This window comes from Lethenteron reissneri, chromosome 36 (genome assembly GCF_015708825.2).
Source record: "Lethenteron reissneri isolate LAM-NWPU_2019-01 chromosome 36, ASM1570882v1, whole genome shotgun sequence".
NCBI classification, from domain to species: Eukaryota; Metazoa; Chordata; class Hyperoartia; order Petromyzontiformes; family Petromyzontidae; genus Lethenteron; species Lethenteron reissneri.
The window spans coordinates 2,026,701-2,048,289 of record NC_083814.1 but is presented as its reverse complement, the minus strand read 5'-3'; the positions used below and the strand labels follow the sequence as shown (position 1 = coordinate 2,048,289).

At 47.4% G+C, this 21,589-nt stretch overlaps 1 protein-coding gene across 1 annotated transcript in view; it reads left to right on the top strand.

The window, feature by feature from the left end:
• The first annotated feature begins 174 nt into the window (after window positions 1–174).
• LOC133351049 (uncharacterized oxidoreductase YjhC-like) overlaps window positions 175–21,589 on the top strand; it is a 103,586-nt gene continuing 82,171 nt past the window's right edge. The window contains exons 1-2 of the mRNA XM_061565936.1: window positions 175–609; window positions 2,282–2,379. Of these exons, the coding sequence (XP_061421920.1) occupies window positions 540–609; window positions 2,282–2,379 (168 nt within the window). The 5' untranslated portion in view covers window positions 175–539. The remainder of the gene's footprint in view (window positions 610–2,281; window positions 2,380–21,589) is intronic.

The window sequence follows — 21,589 nt, the reverse complement described above, 5'->3', positions numbered from 1 at the left end:
CCGCGCCCCCATTGGGAGGCGCCGCGCCCCCACCGCGCTATGCAAATGAGGCGGCGGCAAAACGGACCAATCATTTCTCATTTAGCCAAAAAAATATTCCATCGAAGTTAAAAATGGAATTGGCGCGGCGACCGGAGAATCCCGCGTAAAAGCGACGGCAATGATAAAGGCCGACAAAGCGCTTACAAAAAACACACCACACGCGCGATGCCGATACAGCAACGGGAACAAAAAAAACACGCGGGGGTTTCTCGACTTCCGGTGGCGGCGCGACGGCCCGTGTGCAAACCGGAAATGGCAAGGCGCGTTTCTTGGGTTTCGAGGGCGAGCCGCCGTCACCGCCGCGGCCCCCACCCCTCGACCCCGCCCCCCACCCGTTGTTTCCTTTAACCCGCGCCGCCACGTTCAGCGCGGCAAGGTTCGAGCGGTCCCCCGCCAGTGTTCGCCTTCCCCCCCGGCCCGTGTGCAGCGTGGCGGGCGAGCGAGCGAGGCGAGAGTGGCGAGCGTGGTGCGCGTGCCTGCCGCGTGCGCGCCCCGCCATGTCGGGCGCGGCGGCTCCCAGCGCCGATGACGCCGATTCTAGAAGGCTCAAGATCCCGGATGCAGCAGGTCACGTGATGTCACGGTGGTGCGGGTGGGGGTAGTTGTGGGTGGGGGTAGTCGGGGTGTGGGGGGGGGGTTAGGGGGCGGGGTCTAAAGGGGCCGTGCATCAGTGGCGAGTCACAGTCTCAGTGGTGCATGGTGGTGGTGGTGGTGAGTTTGAACCCAGGTCGCATCGTAAATAAGCATGCATCGTCATGGTGGCAATCAGAATATTTATGCTGGAGGAATGCGATAGTTTATTTTTCCCCACAGATATCCAGTAAAAAAAATATACTTAATAAATATTCTTATTTACCCATAAACGTTACACTTTATACTCTTAAGTGGAATTTAAAAAAATATGTTTTTGTGTCAGATGAAGGCTATAATTCTGTATTTCGAGCCGTGGCACTCTCAAGGGGACCTGTTTACGTTGGGATTAAACAAAATGTCATCCTTGGGTGTGGGTGGCCGCAAAGCTGAGTGTATTCTGACGCTTGGAGTGGTCAAGGAATTTTGAGTGGTGATTTTTAATCCAACATTAATCTTAAAGTTACATTGCATGAGTCCCGATCACGGGCAACGCTTACACATCACTGACGTGACGACCACCCTTCAAACATTTTACAAAACGTGCCGTGTTTACGATAATTATTCAGACTGCCCGAGAGAGCCAAACTGTGTGCATGGGCTTGGCAACTTGGGTAATGATTTGGCGGGACCTCAGGTAGGTCAGCTACGTCGGGTCTGGATAGATGTTAACTACCTCGCCTGGTATACAGGAGGTCGTGGCTTCGAGGCTCACCTCTATATTTGGAGTCTGCATGTCTCTCTTCCCGCGGTCGTGTTAATTTTTCTCCGGGTCCTCCGGTTTTCCCCTCCACATTTAGATTCGACATGCACATGCATTTAGAGTATTTGTCTGCTATAAATTTCAACGTGATGATAAGCCACTTTGTTGAGCTATTATTTGTGGCGAGGTAGCTTTTGATAAAGGGCTACATAGCTTAGTAGGCCTTACCTGGTAAAAATAGAATATTTTTTAGTTTAAAAAGAGGTTATGGAGATTGTATGCCAGACAGAAAGCTGCCACAGAGGGAGTAGTATAGCAAAGTGGGTTCTGAATATGCCAGGCATGATTCTATTAAAAGTGTTTAAGACTCTGTCGTGTATCTTGCACGAAGTCAACAGAGGACTAATTGGAAAAAAAATCAGTGTACCTTTACTCATTCAATCTGTGATCTGAGAGATACAATTACTACACATTCAGTGCTTTTGAACTGGTGGTCTGGATAAGCCCGAGAGTTTTGTACACGCAATGCACATATTTGGGTTGTAAAACCTATAAAAAAAATATTCGATATTCGGAAGCCACTGGAGCAATGCACCTTTAAATCCGGATTGAAAAAATATTTTTAGAAATGCTTTTTGTGTTTAGTTTGTTGTCCTTCCCCCCGCACCTCCGATTAGCACGGTTGGCTACGTACGGTGCGAAAGAAGTTCAACATGCGTACATTCGATTCCTAAACAATCCTCCCAACACGTGGGAGTGAAACGTCAGACGTCGTTGTTGAACGGCAAGCGGAGCAATCAAAAACATATCAGGAGAGCTGTACGGCACAAGCGAAACAAGAAAAAAAACCCGGACGGAGTCGATGCTACGCGTGATTGTAAATTCACGGGCGTTTGTGGGTTTCAGATGGCGAGGCTGTGCCCGTGACGGTCCTCGTGATCGGAGGAGGAAGCCGGGGGCGCGGATACGGTTTCTTCGCCTTGGACTTTCCAAAGCGCATGAAGGTAAACGTGGAGTTATTTCTGCCAGAAAAGTGTCACACAAAAGGGAATTGCCCGTCAAGTTCCAGTGGTCACCCATCAAGTTCTGTATCTTCCTGCCCACGTGTATTAATCATTGCTACACTTGTTTACGCAAGAAAGTCCCAATGCGTCTTCAAGATTCTTTCAAGAGGGTCCTGCCAAGCATTCTCATTAGGAGGGCGATGTTTTATAGCCCTGTTGAATAACTTGCAGGGAATTTTTCAGCATTGGAGATGTTACAATAATGGTTACTTTGTATGTTTTACTGGTAGGAACCTCCTGGTTACACCAGCCCACAGGCGATTATTGTGTCCGTCGTGCAGGGAGGGGCTGGGTGGGGAGGGAGGGGCTGGGTGGGGATTGTGGGGCTGGGTGGGGAGGGGAGGGTGCCGAGGGGAGCGTGGGGAGGGGCTGGGTGGGGGGGGTGGGAGGGGTGGGGCTGGGTGGGGAGGGGCTGGTCACCCCGTGGTGCCCTTATAAAACTCAACGTTTAACCTACTCACACCGGCTTGTGCCCGCCCTCACAGTCGGGCATATTTGCAGAATACACCACGCCGCCGTTGACCCTGGCCATTGACCGAGCAACCCAACGTTCCTACCAGCTCCCTCTGCAGGAATGTGTTTTTTGCTATAGGAAAGAAAAACAGAACCCGGAAAAAAAACACATGCAGTACAGGGGGGGAGAACATACACACTCCTACGCAGAAATGCGCCCCAGTCAGGAATCAAACCCAGGTTCTTGTTGCTGTGTTACCACTGCGCCGCGCCATCACTCCTGTATTTGACTCCAGCCTTTTGACGAAATCCACCAGTATACACCTCGTTTTGTCTGATCTGTGAAGCTAAGGAGAGTTCAGCCTGGATAATGCATGGATGGGCGACCATCTCAATGGAACAGGTGTTATCGGCTCCTGTGAGACTCCGTGGTCAGCAAAGGCAAAATACATTGTTGTTCTGTAGTTCTAAGCTTCACCGTCTATGTTCCCCGCCTTCACCAACCTACACCAACTACATACTTCATTCTTTACTTGAACGATTACGTTTCTATGTAGCAATGGGATCAATCCGAATCCAGGCTCGATCCAGTGTCGGCACTCGTTCACGATTGGACGAATCTTAATTTATTTGCCGAATAAGGAGCCAAATTTCCTAGTCAGAGCGCACCGGTGACGCGAGAACTCTCGCACGCATCACACAGGCTCATAATAGCGATGTGTCAGTGATGATGCATTATAAACGCTGTGCAATATCGTGAATGCAACGTGGATCGGAGTTAGAGTGAGCGACATCTTCTTAACCCTTTCCCGCTCCAAGACGTCTGCAAGTTGCAGGGTGGTGGGTCCCGTTCACCGCTGAATCTTGGAACGTGCAAGCGGTTCAGCGTTAATTTTATTTAGAGAGCCGTAGTGGCACCGTTGTTTTTAAAGACATCGTACTCATGTCAGAGAACTGTAGCGACACAACCACACTCTACAATAGCTGGCGCCAAACTGCCACGCGCCCTCCCGCATGGCCTTGTGGGAGCCTCGGTACCAATAAAGATTTTAGTTATTTTTTTTTATTCTGACATACACTTATGTCAACAGAATGGGAAAGGGTTAAATGTTAAAATAATTAGTGAGTTTGGATGGGACATGTTGCCAATAGGTTTGATGGCAGATGTTCGGGCTATAGAGAGAGTGGCAGCCAAAGAGGACGTCCACCGTGGATATGGAGTGAAGAGATCAGCTCCTGTGGACGAGCTAACTGGATTGCTGCATCACGAGGCTGGGAGAGGTGTCGGTGGCTTGGGGAGTAATTCATCCAGAAGTCGATAGATCATGGTTGATTATGATGAGAGCTCGAGTTACTGCCGTGTCAAAGTTAACAGTTATCATGGCTTGCCATGGCGACAGAGTTAATCGCAGTTACCACCGTGATTGTTAACAGTTACCATGCAGAGTTAAAATCAGTTACCTACGGTGCAATTCTTGTTCGTGCAATATTTTTTAATTCCAGCGTTCTGGCCCTTGAGCACAAGTGGAAAATTGATTCATAATTACTTTTGTGTTAGATCGTATCCGTATAATGCATACGGTGTCAACCCATACGGTTACTCCATATTCTTGTCCAGGGAAATTGAGTTTTGAGGTCCACATGGCATACAGCCGTTTCAATACGGGCAAACCTATTTTTTTGTCTATTTGTGTTTCTTCCTTGTGATGAGACTTTGTGGGATGAACTTTGATATTTATAGGGGCACGGGGTGACCACTAAAATCTGAATTGGTCTGTAATAAGGTAGGCACTGATGAGGGGTTGACAGGTATGATAATGCCAATTTCCAGCTGTACCCTCCACCACCCGACAGATCCCAATCAAATCAGGTTGTCAACGTGGGTACATATACCAACCGATTTCATTTTTCAGCAAGCCGAAATGTTGAAAACCAAGCTAAAATTTGACAATTTTATTCCGAAGACGTTCTAATGGAGGTTATATATCCAGCTCCATCAGATGATAGCAGCAGCTTTGCTCTTGTGTGGAGCTGCCCTAAGACGTCACCAGCACAATCGTGCACGTGATCCAGAATAGTAATTAGAGTTGATTGGTTGTGATTGGCAGGTTACATTATTTTAATAAGGTGCATCTGTTTAGCGGTGTGGGTGAAAGTCTGCTTTCCTTAATTATACAGAATTGAGGTGTACTATTTTGTGTTGTATGTATGTTCAACTTATTTCGCACCGACGTAGTCCACTGTGGTAATCGGAGTTGCGCGTTCATAATGAAGCTGGGTTTGTAATGTTATTGTTATTCTAGTAAAGTGTTAATTGCTAAATAGGGTTAGTTCATTATCTTCATGGGGATTAGAATAATAATGAATGAGTGATACGGGTTGATTGAAGAGAGTGTGTTACATTATAATAAATGCTCAATTGATTAAGTCTGGCTAGAGTTATTTGCTGTCATTATGAATTAAGTTCGGCGTTATTCTGGTCGGAACCCACTGGTTCCACCAGCCCACAGGGGGTTATTGTGTCCGTCCGTCGTGCAGGGAGGGGCTGGGTGGGGAGGGAGGAGCTGGGTGGGGAGGGAGGGGCTGGGTGGGGAGGGGCTGGGTGGGAAGGGTGGGGCTCGGTGGAGAGGGGAGGGTGGGGAGGGGCTGGGTGGGGGGTGGGAGGGGTGGGGCTGGGTGGAGAGGGGCTGGTCACCCCGTGGTGCCCTTATAAAACTCAACGTTTAACCTACTCACGCCAGCTTGTGCCCGCCCTCACAGTCGGGCATATTTGTGGAATACACCACGCCGCCGTTGACCCTGGCCATTGACCGAGCAACCCAACGTTCCTACCAGCTCTCTTCGCAGGAATGTGTTTTAATGTTAATGGCCTTCAGAATCAGACTCTTTATTTATCCTGGAGAAATCCGCTGAGCTATGAAGCTCTTTTTCATAGCTGTCCAGTCGGGGCGGGTCAGAAAGTTACATTCAGGTCCTTGATGGTACATCCAGTGCAAATCGAAGAGTAGAATGATAAAGCTAGTTTAATCTGTTTCATTGGTAACTGATATTCAAGCGGCGTCGGAGTAGTCAAAGAGTGGTAGAATGATGGCTTCAACAGTTTGCAGGCGCAATAGAATGGGAAAACAACGTTTATTTCCGTGCAAAAACGCTGCTTTTTATTTGAATTCGCTCTGCGTGGGTTGCCCTGATCCCAACTTGATCATCATATTCTTTAGAGCCCAGTGGCAGATTATATCTGAGCCAATCCAAGGCCAACCCTAAGCTGAGACAAATGATTGCAATGGAAAATAGTTTTTTTGTGCCTTTCATGTCAAGCAAATAAAGATTTGGGATTGGTCAGATTTCAGTTTTGGATTCGGGAATGTAAACTGGAATTGATTCGGCTCTGAAGGAGTTGTCCAATAAGTAGTCTGTTCTATTGCGCCGCGTGTTTTCAAAACGCGAATTGGATATAACGCGATGATGAATGTATTAGGGAACGTATTTTTTTATGACGCGGATGTGAATTGGATATAACGCGAGTGGCCGAACGGAGCTACGTTGCGCAAGTAGGAATAAGCGGTTGTACGGCTGCCTCGGTGTAGCATCACACAAGGAATTGGGATGCTGCTGGATGCTTCTAGATGCTACCCACGGTCTTTGTTCAGCCTGCAAACGCATCTCACGTGTTATCGCGGATTGTGCTTTATATTATACTAGCTTTACTACCCGGCTTCGCCCGGGACTTGGATTCACCATGCCCGGCCGCCTTTGTCTCCCCAGTGGCGATGTTCACACACCACACCAGTTACTCGTTTGAGGCTGAGTCGACCTAGGGGAGGCCCAGGACCGGTTCAAATAATCGTCACCGGTGGTGGCCGTGAGCGGGAATCGAACTCGGGTCGCTGGGTTCATAGCGCAGCGCGCTAACCACTACACTACCACTCCCCCCACATACACACGCGCGCGCGTCCATAGGTACACATACACGCACTTGCTGCAGACAAACACAACTTTCAGGGTACGTACGGCAGTAAACGACATTAATAATAAAGAGCCATTTGGATATTTATAACATCATTCGCAGGCCATACAAAATTATCAACTTGAAAATTAGCCTGTTATATTTGGTCAAACATTTAATTAACTCACCCTTAATGCGATGGCTGGAACTGCTTCTCTTTGGTGAGGCGTGTGATGTTAGCTGGTATTGATGATGTTGCTGCTACTCGCAACTGCTTTTCCAAGGTTTGCTCCTAGATTTATTGAATTTCGAGTCTCACCTGCGGTTGCCTTGGCAGGGCTACACCAAATGATTTTGCGGGCTTTGTGCGGCCCGCGGGCCAGACATTCCCCACCCCTGTTAAATAAAGCAATGCTGCGCGAAGAACGCCTTAGACCTGCAACACATTTGTATGGCACTTTACTCGCGGAGGGTTGGGGGGGGATGCGTGACGTCAGCAGGCAGACTGCGTGACGCTTCCGCGTGCGGGTCACATGACAGAGATGTGACGTCACAGCTCACTTGCGGTATTCTTCAGGAACGCAACTACTCCGTTAGTGGTGAAGATTGTAAAGGTAACGCTATCGATACGCCATAAAATATACATTTTACGATGACATTTTTAGATAAAATACATTTCTACTCATCGGCAATATTTGGCGACTCTAGTCCTGCCTTGGTTGTCTGTCTGTGTTCGTCTGTCTATGCGCATGTGCCCATGTCACGTGCATTTTTCTCCGGGTCCTCTGGTTTTTCCCTCCACATTTCAAAATCGACGTGCGTTCAGAGCATTTGACTGCCATACATTTCCACACGGTGACGATTGGCCACTTGGTTGAGCTATCACTTGTGGTGGCCGGGTCGCTCCATCGGAGGAGTCTCCCGTCTCTCGATGAGCCGGTTGCAGCAGCGTCCCCCACATTGTCGAGCCTCGTGACAGCCTCGTGACAGCCTCGTTCCAACCTCCTCCTTGCGACAGTTGTCACCGAGGGACTCCGACAAATGTTTCCGCGAGCGCGATGACAGTGAACTCGGCTGAGGGAACGTGGCCAATCTCACCTTTAACACCCCCCGGGTAACAAAGCGAAAATAAAAATGACTGGTGCAACCTGCAACCGATTCCCTGTTTATTTAGTTCAATAGCAAACATTAAAATTTTAGTTTCGGTTTATAAAAATTTGCGGTTAACTTCGGCTTAGCGTTAGGGTTTTCGACTTGTTCCGAAGACTTTTAGCGCTGTTTTTTTTTGTTTCCCAAAGTTTTGGGCAAACGATCGAACAATTTGGCCAATTTTATACAGGGTAAGTCCCTAATAATAGCAACACGACGTTAGACTCGAGTTTCATTCACACTGGATAATATCTCGCACAGTTATCATGCCTCCACGTTTCAGACAGACAGACCGACGGACAGAGCTAATGCATTAGCCATTTCAACCGTAGTTGGTGAGCTTTACAAACAGTTGACTTCAGAGTTGAATCGTGAATCGCTGGGGGGTTAAATCATTGCACGTCTGGATCTGACGATTACAAATTGACTTTTGCTTGGAGATGAGGTTAAGGCTGCGGCTTGGAGAGGTCTATAACTCGGCTTGTGGTAGCACAAATTAATATGCGGTAGCGGTAACTGGGCAGCACCGTGGTTATCGGCTGCTGGATTCCCGGTCTACGGGTCGCGATTTCACATTTCTGATGGAGTCAACATGCGTTTAGATTATTTAGATAATTTTGCTACTGGTTCGGTCATGTTGAGAGACATCAGGAAAATTACGTGGGTCAGAAGGTGCAAATTATGCAAGTGGAAAGAAAGGAATCAAGAGGAAGGCAGAAGAAGAGATGGGTGGGCGATGTGGTGCGATCGGACACGGTGGCCCGAGGAGCGGAGAGAGAGACGGCGCAGGACAGGGCAGCGTGGAGAAGGTTGGCAGGGACAGCGGAGCACCTCCACGTGAGTGGGACAGACGCGTGGAAGAACAAGAGATTATTTTTCTGATATACATTTCCACACGATAAGCCACTTCCTTGAGCTATCAATTGTGGCCAGGTCGCTTCTGAAAAGACGCTAATTGCTCAGTGGGCTTTAGCCGGTAAGATAAAAAAAATTGTTCAGTTTTATTTGTATATATTTTTTTAAAAGTGATTTTTTTACCTTTCCTATACTTTGCGGTCCTTTCGTGTTTTCGTGCTGTTTGTAGTTGAAATGTTCAGATCTGCCCCTACTGGACATCTGTGAAGAAGAGCTTTATAGCTCATCGGATTCCTGCAGTAAAAGTAAATATTCTTATTCATCATCTCCCGGCGCCAATACAACGGGTTCCGGTTGGTGGAAAGTCAACTGGGGTTTCTTTATGAATGGACTGAGGTGGCGGGGGGGGGGGGCTTCAGACGAAGATGAATACCGCCACACCCATGTGTTGGCATGCACATATATTGGCATTCACCCACTTATTGTAACATTGAGAGCACCCTGCTACTCCACATCCACCAGCTTCATTGTGGATCTCCATCGGAGCGGTGTAATGCTAACTGTAAGTGTAGCGCGCCACGCTTTGAGACAACCCAGGCGGGTCTCCACGCTGCTGGCTCAGCACTCTGACACGCAGCCATCACCGGCTCGGTGCCGTTCTCAGAGTGCCACCGATCCGAATCCGCATTCCGCACCAAACATTAAGGGATTTCGCTTTTAGTTTTATTCAAACTTCGACCACTGCGTTCTGGAGTCGGCCGCCGGTTTTCTGCGAACGCTTGTGACACCCGCTCAATTCTCGTGTCCCCTCTCCCGCGGCGTCGCGTACCTGCCTGTCCGTGCACCACAAGACGCACGCACGTTGGTTGATCTCGCGAGCGCGTTTTAAGGCCGGGATTCGCAGAGACAGAGCTTGCAGAATTTGCCCCCCAAAAACTAAGAAATGAAAGTCCGTTATGCCTACTTTCATACTCTACATGCGTTGAACATTTGCCCTGGGGGCTCACAGATTGATGGACTGAGGACTGATAATTTTAATTATATTATGCATATATGCGGATAGCCCAACTCATGTCTGTTTATTTACATGTGTGTTACTCACATGTAATATCAGTGCGCTGTGCCGTTTTGCGTAGCATCATGGGGACGTAAGAACAATTGATTCAAAATCATTATTGTGCTGAAAATACAAATACGGCGATACCCCGGTTTATGTCGGATGCGTTCCTGAAAGGTGCGGCGACGAATATCGAAACGACGTCAATCAGAGTGACGTACAGGGCAGGAGGTGGGGTAGGAGGCAAAGGCTGAGATGCGACGCATACGAGAAAAGACGGACGATGCTGTCAGCGACGTAAGTGTGGGGGGTTGAGGCGACGCTAATCGGGTGGCGGTGTTCATAAAGTGACGATGCATTTGCGAAACCACGTAAAAGGGGGAGACGTTAATCGGGGTATTACCGGTACTGTGTATTTTTATTTTTTGAGGCAACGTGTGGGCCTGATACATCACGTTGTGACGCACGTGTACACATTGTGAACATGAACTAAATCGGTTATGAAAAGCGGTGGTGGATAGAAAGATGGGGAACGAACTCGCTGCCCGAGGTTATTGCCGCATTTAATCGTGTGTATAATACCATTACTTAATAATGTTAACAATATAATATTGAAATGAAGTCCACTGGAGGCAATCTTGTTATTTGTGTTGCCCTCACACGCCCGCACTCGTAGGACGCTTCTTTGTTCAAGGACCTGGAGAGTTCTCGGTTCCTCCTCCCTCCTCCTCCCTCCTCCTCCCTCCTCCTCACCAACGCTGTTCCTTCTTCCTTACCCACCCCTGGCCCGCCCTTCACTTCCTCGCCCCCTTTTCCCACGATTTTTCCCTGGTGAGCCCCCTTTGGCCAATCCCGTGCTCCTCCACGGACAGCTGCCCTTTGTAATTTTTTGAAATTTAATTAAGGAGGCATTCAGTGACCGTCACAAAGTTAATTTTGATTCGTGCTCTAAATGTTTGTGGCACAATGAATTTGCAGTGTTAACTACCTCGACCCAGTATACAGGAGGTCGTGGGTTCGATCCCGACCCTGAAGCCTGTATATTTGAAGTTTGCGGTGTTTCTCTCTCCCCATGGTCGCGCGGATTTTTCTCCGGGTCCTCCGGTTTTTCCCTCAAAATGTAGAAACGTGTTTCGGGTATTTGACTGCTATATATTTCCACGTGATAGGCCACTTCGTTCAGCTATCATTTGTGGTCAGGTCGCTTCTGAAAAAGAGCTATATAGCTCAGTGGGCCTGAGCTGCTAAAATAAAAAAAAATTGTTTAATAGTTTAGTTTATTGATTAATAGCGCGACTGATTGATGGCACTACTAGGGTAATTATCTGGGCGCGGTATTAGGCCTCGGCAAGGTAAGATAATTTACCCTTTTTACCGGTAAAAGGGTAAAGAGAAAGGGTAAAGGTGTCGACATGCCAAGGGGTAAGGTCAAGGGTAGGGTAAAGGTAGGCTCGTTGCTTTTTAAATCCTTTATATTAAGTTCGCTTGCTTGCTTGCGTGCTTGCTTGCTTGCTTACGACCATGCAAATCTTTCGGTCGTTTTTTAACCCACTTCCCGTGATCCAATCGAGCTGAAATTTTCCACACAGACTCGTTGTGCCAGACAATTAATGTTCGTGAAAAAAAAATTCCCAAAATGTTACACTTTTTAGGCAAAAAAAAATATTTTACATATATTCAAATAGAACTCATTCTTGGCTTTGGCTGAACGTCACAGTATAAGAGCCCAGAGCGTAACCCCTCCACAGGCCGCGGCGGAGTAGTGCAGTTGGTAGCGCCCTCGCTTCCCATGCCAAAGGTCGCGGGATCGATCCCCGCGTCCTCCACAGGCGAATATATTTTTAAATCCTTTATATTAAGTTCGCTGCCACGCATATAAAGGATTTATAGTGAAAAACTTTGTTTTTACGGGTTATACTTATTACCTTTTACCTTACCTGCTAAAGGGTAAAAGGTAGGGTAGAGTGATTGTATTGTGGTAAGGTAAAAGGTAGGGTAAAGGTAGGCTCGTTGTTTTTACCTTTTAACTTATACCTTGCCTTGCCGAGGCCTACGCGGTATATGGAGATTTCGTTTTCTGTACTGAATTTCTGGAATTAGTTCAGTGGTGGGGCACGTGAACCGTTATGTCCTCGTAGGACAAGGCAGCGTGGATGCACGGGGCCTCGTGGGCGGCTGCGCGGGGCTTAATGCCCCGTGAGCGCTGTCAGACACGGGGGAGAGTCAACGGTCTGTGCCGTGACGCGGAAAGCAACGACCGGCCTCTACCGAAACGGCAGGCTACAGACGTCTTTTTCTCAGATTAACACAAATCCATTGATTACATTAAGCCCCCACTCCCACCTCTGGTTTTCGCACCTGATATCCCCACATTGATGATATCATCTATACCCCTCTATTTACAACCAAAACTGGAGGACTTTCTCCACAATTCTGGCCGTTGCCTGATGAGGCTGGTTGTAATCACCAGCGAAACGTCGTACTCCAATTGTGCATGTTGTGGGTTTACTCTCCAACACACCGGTGTGCTGAAATAGTCATCAATTGGCACGTTTTGTTTACATGACGTCTGTGAAAAAGAGATTTATAGGTTATCGGATTTCTCCAGTTTAAATATATATTCTTATTCTTCTGATTCTTACTAATTGGCTGTGTCGGGTGGTGGCGGGTTTAATGACACATTTATGTTTACGCGATCTAACCCGACTAAAACAATCCTCTATTATTTATGCAGACGTCTTGATCAGCCATCATCTCTGCAGTGGATCGTTGAGCGTCCTCCTCTCATGCGCGAGGACTTCCTCCAGACACGTGTTTACTCCCCTATACAATAAACCTGACGAAAAATACACGAGGCAATAATAACAATTCAAGTTATCTGCTTGTCTACCCAGGAGAGCCTCACTGAGTCTCAAGATTGTTTTTTTCAGGAGAGTCCTTCCAAGTTTTTCTCGCAGTAGGGGGTGACGTGCGAGGGAGCAACACTCTATCCCGTACAGATGGAACAGATGGAGATTGTATCACTGTTTGATCCTGTTGGCGTTCATGGTCGAACACTGGTGAGACTAGGCCATAAAGAAGGCTGTCTCTGGTGTAGGACAATCAGTTTCAGTGACAAATGCATATATTGTGAGCGCATGTTTGTTTGGATGTTTTGCCACAGTGTGTGGTTGATGCAGACTTAATGCCTTCGTGTTTGAACATCGTAACGCCGCCTGTATTATTGCCAGAAAGGGTAAAAACGTATTCCTATTTTTCATCAGACGGAGATTAGTCGACATCTTTCGGTACCGCCTTCTGGCAAAGCCAGGGTATGGGACCTCGATGGTTCACAACATTTTTGCGATTCACCGACCTTCACCTCGGCATTTCTGGATCACAGGCGTTCGCCCCGGATGAGAGTTTTTTTTTGAACGGGACATCACCGTCCAGGCTCGTTCACACTCACGATGGGCGAGTTCTCAATGCACATTCACACTCACGATGGGCGAGTTCTCGATGTAAATTCACACTCACGATGGGCGAGTTCTCGATGTAAATTCACACTCACGATGGGCGAGTTCTCAATGTACATTCACACTCACGGTGGGCGAGTTCTCAATGTAAGTTCACACTCACAATGGGCGAGTTCTCAATGTACATTCACACTCACGATGGGCGAGTTCTCAATGTAAATTCACACTCACGGTGGGCGAGTTCTCAATGTACATTCACACTCACGGTGGGCGAGTTCTCGATGTAAATTCACACTCACGGTGGGCGAGTTCTCAATGTAAATTCACACTCACGATGGGCGAGTTCTCAATGTAAATTCACACTCACTGTGGGCGAGTTCTCAATGTAAGTTCACACTCACGATGGGCGAGTTCTCGATGTAAATTCACACTCACGATGGGCGAGTTCTCAATGTACATTCACACTCACGGTGGGCGAGTTCTCAATGTAAATTCACACTCACGGTGGGCGAGTTCTCAATGTAAGTTCACACTCACGATGGGCGAGTTCTCGATGTAAATTCACACTCACGATGGGCGAGTTCTCAATGTACATTCACACTCACGGTGGGCGAGTTCTCAATGTAAATTCACACTCACGATGGGCGAGTTCTCAATGTAAGTTCACACTCACGGTGGGCGAGTTCTCAATGTAAGTTCACACTCACGATGGGCGAGTTCTCGATGTAAATTCACACTCACGATGGGCGAGTTCTCAATGTACATTCACACTCACGGTGGGCGAGTTCTCAATGTAAATTCACACTCACGGTGGGCGAGTTCTCAATGTAAGTTCACACTCACGATGGGCGAGTTCTCGATGTAAATTCACACTCACGATGGGCGAGTTCTCAATGTACATTCACACTCACGGTGGGCGAGTTCTCAATGTAAATTCACACTCACGATGGGCGAGTTCTCAATGTACATTCACACTCACGGTGGGCGAGTTCTCAATGTAAATTCACACTCACGATGGGCGAGTTTTCAATGTAAATTCACACTCACGATTGGCGAGTTCTCAATGTAAATTCACACTCACGATGGGCGAGTTCTCAATGTACATTCACACTCACGATGGGCGAGTTCTCAATGTAAGTTCACACTCACGATGGGCGTGTTCTCAATGTAAATTCACACTCACGGTGGGCGAGTTCTCAATGTAAGTTCACACTCACGATGGGCGAGTTCTCAATGTAAGTTCACACTCACGATGGGCGAGTTTTCAATGTAAATTCACACTCACGGTGGGCGAGTTCTCAATGTACATTCACACTCACGATGGGCGAGTTCTCAATGTAAATTCACACTCACGATGGGCGAGTTCTCAATGTAAGTTCACACTCACGATGGGCGAGTTCTCAATGTAAATTCACACTCACGGTGGGCGAGTTCTCAATGTAAGTTCACACTCACGATGGGCGAGTTCTCAATGTAAGTTCACACTCACGATGGGCGAGTTTTCAATGTAAATTCACACTCACGATGGGCGAGTTTTCAATGTAAATTCACACTCACGATGGGCGAGTTTTCAATGTAAATTCACACTCACGATTGGCGAGTTCTCAATGTAAATTCACACTCACGATGGGCGAGTTTTCAATGTAAATTCACACTCACGATGGGCGAGTTCTCAATGTAAATTCACACTCACGATGGGCGAGTTCTCAATGTAAGTTCACACTCACGGTGGGCGAGTTCTCAATGTACATTCACACTCACGATGGGCGAGTTCTCAATGTAAGTTCACACTCACGGTGGGCGAGTTCTCGATGTAAATTCACACTCACGATGGGCGAGTTCTCAATGTAAGTTCACACTCACGATGGGCGAGTTCTCAATGTAAATTCACACTCACGATGGGCGAGTTCTCAATGTAAGTTCACACTCACGATGGGCGAGTTCTCAATGTAAGTTCACACTCACGATGGGCGAGTTTTCAATGTAAATTCACACTCACGATGGGCGAGTTCTCAATGTACATTCACACTCACGATGGGCGAGTTCTCAATGTAAGTTCACACTCACGGTGGGCGAGTTCTCAATGTACATTCACACTCACGATGGGCGAGTTCTCAATGTAAGTTCACACTCACGATGGGCGAGTTCTCAATGTACATTCACACTCACGATGGGCGAGTTCTCAATGTAAGTTCACACTCACGATGGGCGAGTTCTCAATGTAAATTCACACTCACGATGGGCGAGTTCTCAATGTAAGTTCACACTCACGATGGGCGAGTTCTCAATGTACATTCACACTCACGATGGGCGAGTTCTCAATGTAAGTTCACACTCACGGTGGGCGAGTTCTCAATGTAAGTTCACACTCACGATGGGCGAGTTTTCAATGTAAATTCACACTCACGATGGGCGAGTTCTCAATGTACATTCACACTCACGATGGGCGAGTTTTCAATGTAAATTCACACTCACGATGGGCGAGTTCTCGATGTAAATTCACACGTCGCGACGTGGCGCAGCGGCGTAACTACCGAGTGTGCAGGCGGTGTTACTGCACCGGAGTCCACGGACCAGAGGGGCTGAGGTGCCAGGCTATGAAGAGGGGTGGGGGTGCAGACGGGGACCCCCCACATCTAATTCCTTGTATCAGATACCCATGCTAACCGCACGGTACAGTTACCACACTGTGCCAAAAGCGCAATTGGAATATAATTTGGAGTAAGCAAGAAAATGTTAACGTTTTACATTTCTGGTGAACACCTCATGAGGTTATTGTGAGAAAAAAAACCCTGAAATATTCAAGTGTGTTTAGAGAACCCTTTCAAATTTGCAGTTCACTTCCACCTGCTTGCGTGCTTTGGGGGCCACTGCTCCTTTCTAAGAACCAAGTATTTTTTATTGACCGTCAGTGCGGGTCTGTGGGCGAGACCACAGTGCTTTTAAAGAGCACTGCTGCTTGAGACGATTGCGTTCACGTTCTGGTTATGTAATATCCAACAGAGTTAAATCAATATTTTTAATCTTTGGGTCTTTCGGAAAAGTCACGTAGAAAGGTTCAAAGAAAATTACAAAAAAATAACAACGTTTCGATCTCAACACAAGCGATCATCTTTTTTCCTCCTGATGACGATCGCTTGTGTTGTGATCGAAACGTCGTAGTTTTTTGTTATTTTTTTGTTATTTTCTTTGAACCTATCGACGTGACTTTACCGAAAGACCTAAAGAATGTGAATTCCTGCAGTCACGAAAGCTTTAAGTCAAGATTAAATCAATATTTTATTGGACACACGATTGAATTGAGTTGATGATACAGGTTCGTTGTGAAATCTGTCCAGGTGGCACTATGATGCTAATTTCATCATTACTCTTTAGGTCTTTCGGTAAAGTCACGTAGATAGAAAAATAATAGATCACGACGTTTCGATCACAACACAAGCAACTGAAAGACCCCAGGAGTCTGAATTCCTGCAGTCACAAAAGCTTTAAATAAGAATGTCATGAGTAATTATTATTTTTACCAGGTGAAGCCCACTGAGCAAGATCGCTTTTTTTTCAGAAGCGACCTGGCTATAAATGCAAGCTTAAACAAGTGGCTTGTCACGTGGACATTTATAGCAGCAGCTCTAAACGCATGTTGATTCTATATGTGGAGGGAAAAATTGGAGGACCCGGAAAAAAATCCGTGCAACCACGGGGAGAACACGCAAACTCTAAATATACAGGCATTGTCAGAGTCGGGATCGAATCTACGACCTCCCGTAAACCAGATGAGGTAGTTAACATCTCGCCACCGTGTGACTTGCAGCAGGCTTGCACGTTTGCAAAGAATAGATGAGTGTGGGATTAAAACGGAAGGAAGTCACAAGCTTTAGTGTTTTAGACGTATACAGATTCAGTTATGATGCATTGCAAATAATATTCCTTGTTTAGTGTTTTTTCTCTGCCTATGATCGTCTCTCTCCGCCTCTGGGATTAGTTTGTCCCCCGTGTCTGCACGACGCCGTGCGTATCCAAAGTGCATTCCGTTGTTTTATCACAAGTGTAGGAATATTCTCCCACACATTGTTGACAATGCCGCCTTAGCCCAGAGCCCTGTTTGAGAAACGCAGACTATTCTCACGAATTCCGGATGTCATTGTCCGCTTAAATTTGACTCTCCACGGCATGTTCGTCCTTTGTGTCGCTTGCTACATGTGCACATGAAGAGTTGATGGGCAATTGTTCGGTGTCACTGTTGGAATCAGAAATATGCTTTAAAATCAGCATGTGTCTACTCGAGGAACACGTGATGTGCTTCAATCCTCCTAAACCGTTTGGCCTCCAGTGTTTAAACGCGCGTGGAAACGTTGAACAAGTAATTTAACTGATTTGTAATGAAAACGCATTTCAAGTCAGCTGGCACTCTAATCCAGCCCCCGTGTTATCTAATCCAGTGCTTCTCAACCTCCACCCTACGGCAAAGACAAAGATTCCCCATATAGCCTAAACAGCATGTAGGGGCAAGTGTTAGCGAGCACCTATGAACGCCAGTACGGTATGCGAGGGGGTGGGTGGCCAGCACCACGCCCGAGCGCCTTTGTCTCCCCAGTGGCGATGTTTGCACACTATACTAGGAACTCATTTAAAGCTGAGTCCACCTAGGGGAGGCCAAGGACCAGTTCAGATGATTATCACTGATGTTGGCCATGAGCAGGAATCGAACTCGAGTCACCAGGTTTGTAGCGCAGTGTGCTTACCGCTGCGCTACCGCTCCCCACGGCACACACACACACTCGAGCTTGCACAGTCTTTGCGGCACACCAAACTATGTTAGGCATGGTGGTAGCCCATCCAAGGACTGATGTTGGCCATGAGTGGGAAGCGAACTCGATCTGACCAGATTGGGCATTTTCTGAAAGTTTTGGTATTAAATTCCAGGTATATAGGGCGCCACTGTGGCAAGATGTTAATTACTTCACCTGGTATGCAGGAGGTCGTGGATTCCATCCCAACCCTGACACCTGCTGTATATTTGGAATTTGCATGTTTTCTTTGTGGTCGCTTGTAATTTGCTCCGGGTCCTCCGTTTTTTCCCCTTCACATTTAGAAACATGCGTTTAGAGAGTATTTGGCTGCGATACATTTCCACACGATAAGCCACTTCGTTGAGCTATCATTTGTGACCAGGTCGCTTCTGAAAAAAGCTACATAGCTCAGTGGGCCTTTACCTGGTAATATAAAAATAGTTTGGCTTAGTTTAAGCAACACAGAAGATATAGCCTCCTAGCACTGAGCAGTGCACGTACAGCCAATGTACCATGTACATGGGCCCAGGTTACACTCATACCCCAACCCCTGTTTCTCTAGACGCTTGGTGTAGACCCACCGCGCGCGCCTAGCGTAGACCGTGTGCATACCCAAAACCAAAATCAATATTTCAAGAGCCGCAATGCACGCGAACACACGAGACGGTGGCCCTGAATAAGCGACGTCACGAAGCAGTTCCGTCAAGAGGCGCGCGCGGCTCCGGAGCCGCAGGTTGTTGCCGTCCCCGGACCTGGCAGGAGACTTGCAGGTGAGCCACATGAGCTGACATGATGATACAGTACAGTGGAAAGTGCTTCCTATCGTATTCTCCGGATTGTGCGACACACGTCCCCCCCCCCCCCCCCCCCTTGTATTTTAAAGCAAAGTCTTGTGGGTGCTTAGTTTAACACCTAGGCTTGTGCGACCAATATGATCCATAATAGAGGTTTTTTGGGTTAGATCGCGTAAATATATAAATGTGTTGTTAAACCCGCCACCACCCGACACAGCCAATTAGTAAGGTTTGTCACGTCAACAGAACAGCCAATTCGTTACGAGTACAGCACACCGGTGTGTTGGAGAGCAATCCACAACATTTGCAATCTGAGTACGACTTTTTGCCAGTAATTGCAATGAGCTTCATCAGGCAACTGCCAGATTTGATTTGCGTTCTTATAATCCGTATCGTGCGGTAAACAGGGACCTTTGGATTTAGGCCATCGGTGCTTATACCAGAAGTAGTAGTGTGCTTGCTACAGAAGTTTCCCCCTTTACCTTCTCCCCCACCATTGTAATGTCAGGATAATAACTGACCTGCGGCATGGTCAGTCATGCAAGTCGCATCTCTCACAATCGCTGAGCAATCACACAGTCAAGCTGGAAGGCAGCAGCCAGACAGCCGGTACTATCAATTGCCCAAGCTCTTCAGTCCTCCGTATATGAAAGATGTTTTCAGCCAATTAAAAGGAAACCGGAGCACTTAGAGAAAACCAACGCGTGCAAGGGAGCAACGCTCTATCCTGTACAGAAGGGACGGACGATATTAGTCCGGACTTTGCCGTACCGCCTTCTCCTGGCGGGCCAGCGTACGGGCACCTCTTCGGTGCCCAAGAGAGAGGAGTTTTGCGACATTCGTGTGATCCGTCAATACTCACCTCCACATTGCTGGATTACAGGCAAGAATGTGTTGCTTATATTATAACTGTGCTTATAACAGACGTGCCTATTTCCAGCTTTTACTGCGTCGTCCATATTTGTTTCTAATTGATTTTATTTTCTCTTTGTCCATTTAATACAATGTGCATCTTAGTTTGCAGAGTCCTTCGAAGGATTGGCCAACCATTTTTTTGTTAGTCTTAAATTAAGGTCGAAAAATCCCACGCAAAAAATAACGTTTTCCACCGCGGGGGCGAATGGTGGGGGGGGATGTCCTTTTATAGACCAGTTTTGTTTCCTTTGGCAGCTGCGTAGAGCAGCGATCGGAACCCTGGGATGCGGGGCAGCGCTCCATAATTGCTGTGTGGGAGAATCACCAAACGTGCTCCGTACCCCGTCAAGCGGAGCTGAACGTTCCGACCCCGTGAATGTTACTCGCTGACCCCGTGCCCCTACCTAGACGTCTGGTGAAAAAGAGCTGCGTAACTGATCAGATTCATCCTGCAGCCTAAATGAAGATTGCGATTTTGAACAGCGGTGTAGCGTGGTTGCCATGGACCCTGGCGCAAGGAATTTAACCTCCGGATAGCACGGTTTGCTACGTACGGTGTGAAAGAAGTTCAACATAGTACATACAACAGCCCCTCCCCACCCCATCCCACAACTCTCCTGTTCAATTTCCCCCCATCCCGGCACCTGGACCCTGCTCCCTCGTACCCATGAGCCCTGGTGGGATTGCACCGCCTGCACACTCGGATCACAATCATCAGAATGTTTATTTCGACAGGAGGAGGAATCCAATGAGCTATGATGCTCTTTTTTTCACAGATGTCCAGTATGGGTGGGTCAGCGAGTTACAATAGCAAGCAATACAAAACAAACTAGTGGAGTGCCAAAATAGAGAAAAGGGTAAAAAATCTTTTTGTTTTTATTACATAAGTTCAAGGCAGCAAAAATAACAAAACAGTCCCAGACCAAACCAAGATAACACAAAGACCATCAATAAAATGGCACACTAACATTGAACTATCGATACACTTAGCACTTCGGACACCAAATGTAGTGACTTAACTCGGAGGCAGTAAGACTTGGAGGCACTTCTGTTATTAACGAGCACCATCGGTATAATACACACTCTACATGGGTACACACTCGACAGACGCTCGCCTATACACAACTCTACGTGGGTACACACTATTACTGTTGCTAGCCTATACACAACACTACGTGGGTACACACTATTACTGTTGCTAGCCTATACACAACACTAACCACCGTCTAACACTGACGGGGCTGAACCGAGACAGCCAACAACTATCTAGCAGCGCAATGTCGAGTGAAGATGACAGCGACGATGGCGACGATCTTGAGCAGCACGACGAGGATCCCACTCCAACAACAGCCACGAGGTCCCTCACAGGGGCCGCTCTTATACCCTCAGCGTGGCCTCGCTCCGCCCCAGTGACGCCCCCTCTCTGGAACCTACTAGCGAGTTCCCGAGACCTTTCCTACAGATGTCCCCCTCTCGTGTCTATCGTGGCCTGCTGACTTCAATACTGCCGTACACCGCAGTTACCATTTTTCGCCAGAAGACAACACTATGCCACTACACAGGTAAGGATCCAAGTTACAAATCATGTGACTGCTGCATCCAGCACTCATCTTCTGCTGCGGGATAAGCAACAGTGTTCTGGGAAAAAAATAGTGAGAAATTAACCCGTCTGGCCGCGGCAGAATTAGAAATGCCCAACAATAGCGGTCGACTCAACAGAGACCCTGCCGGGTCAACTG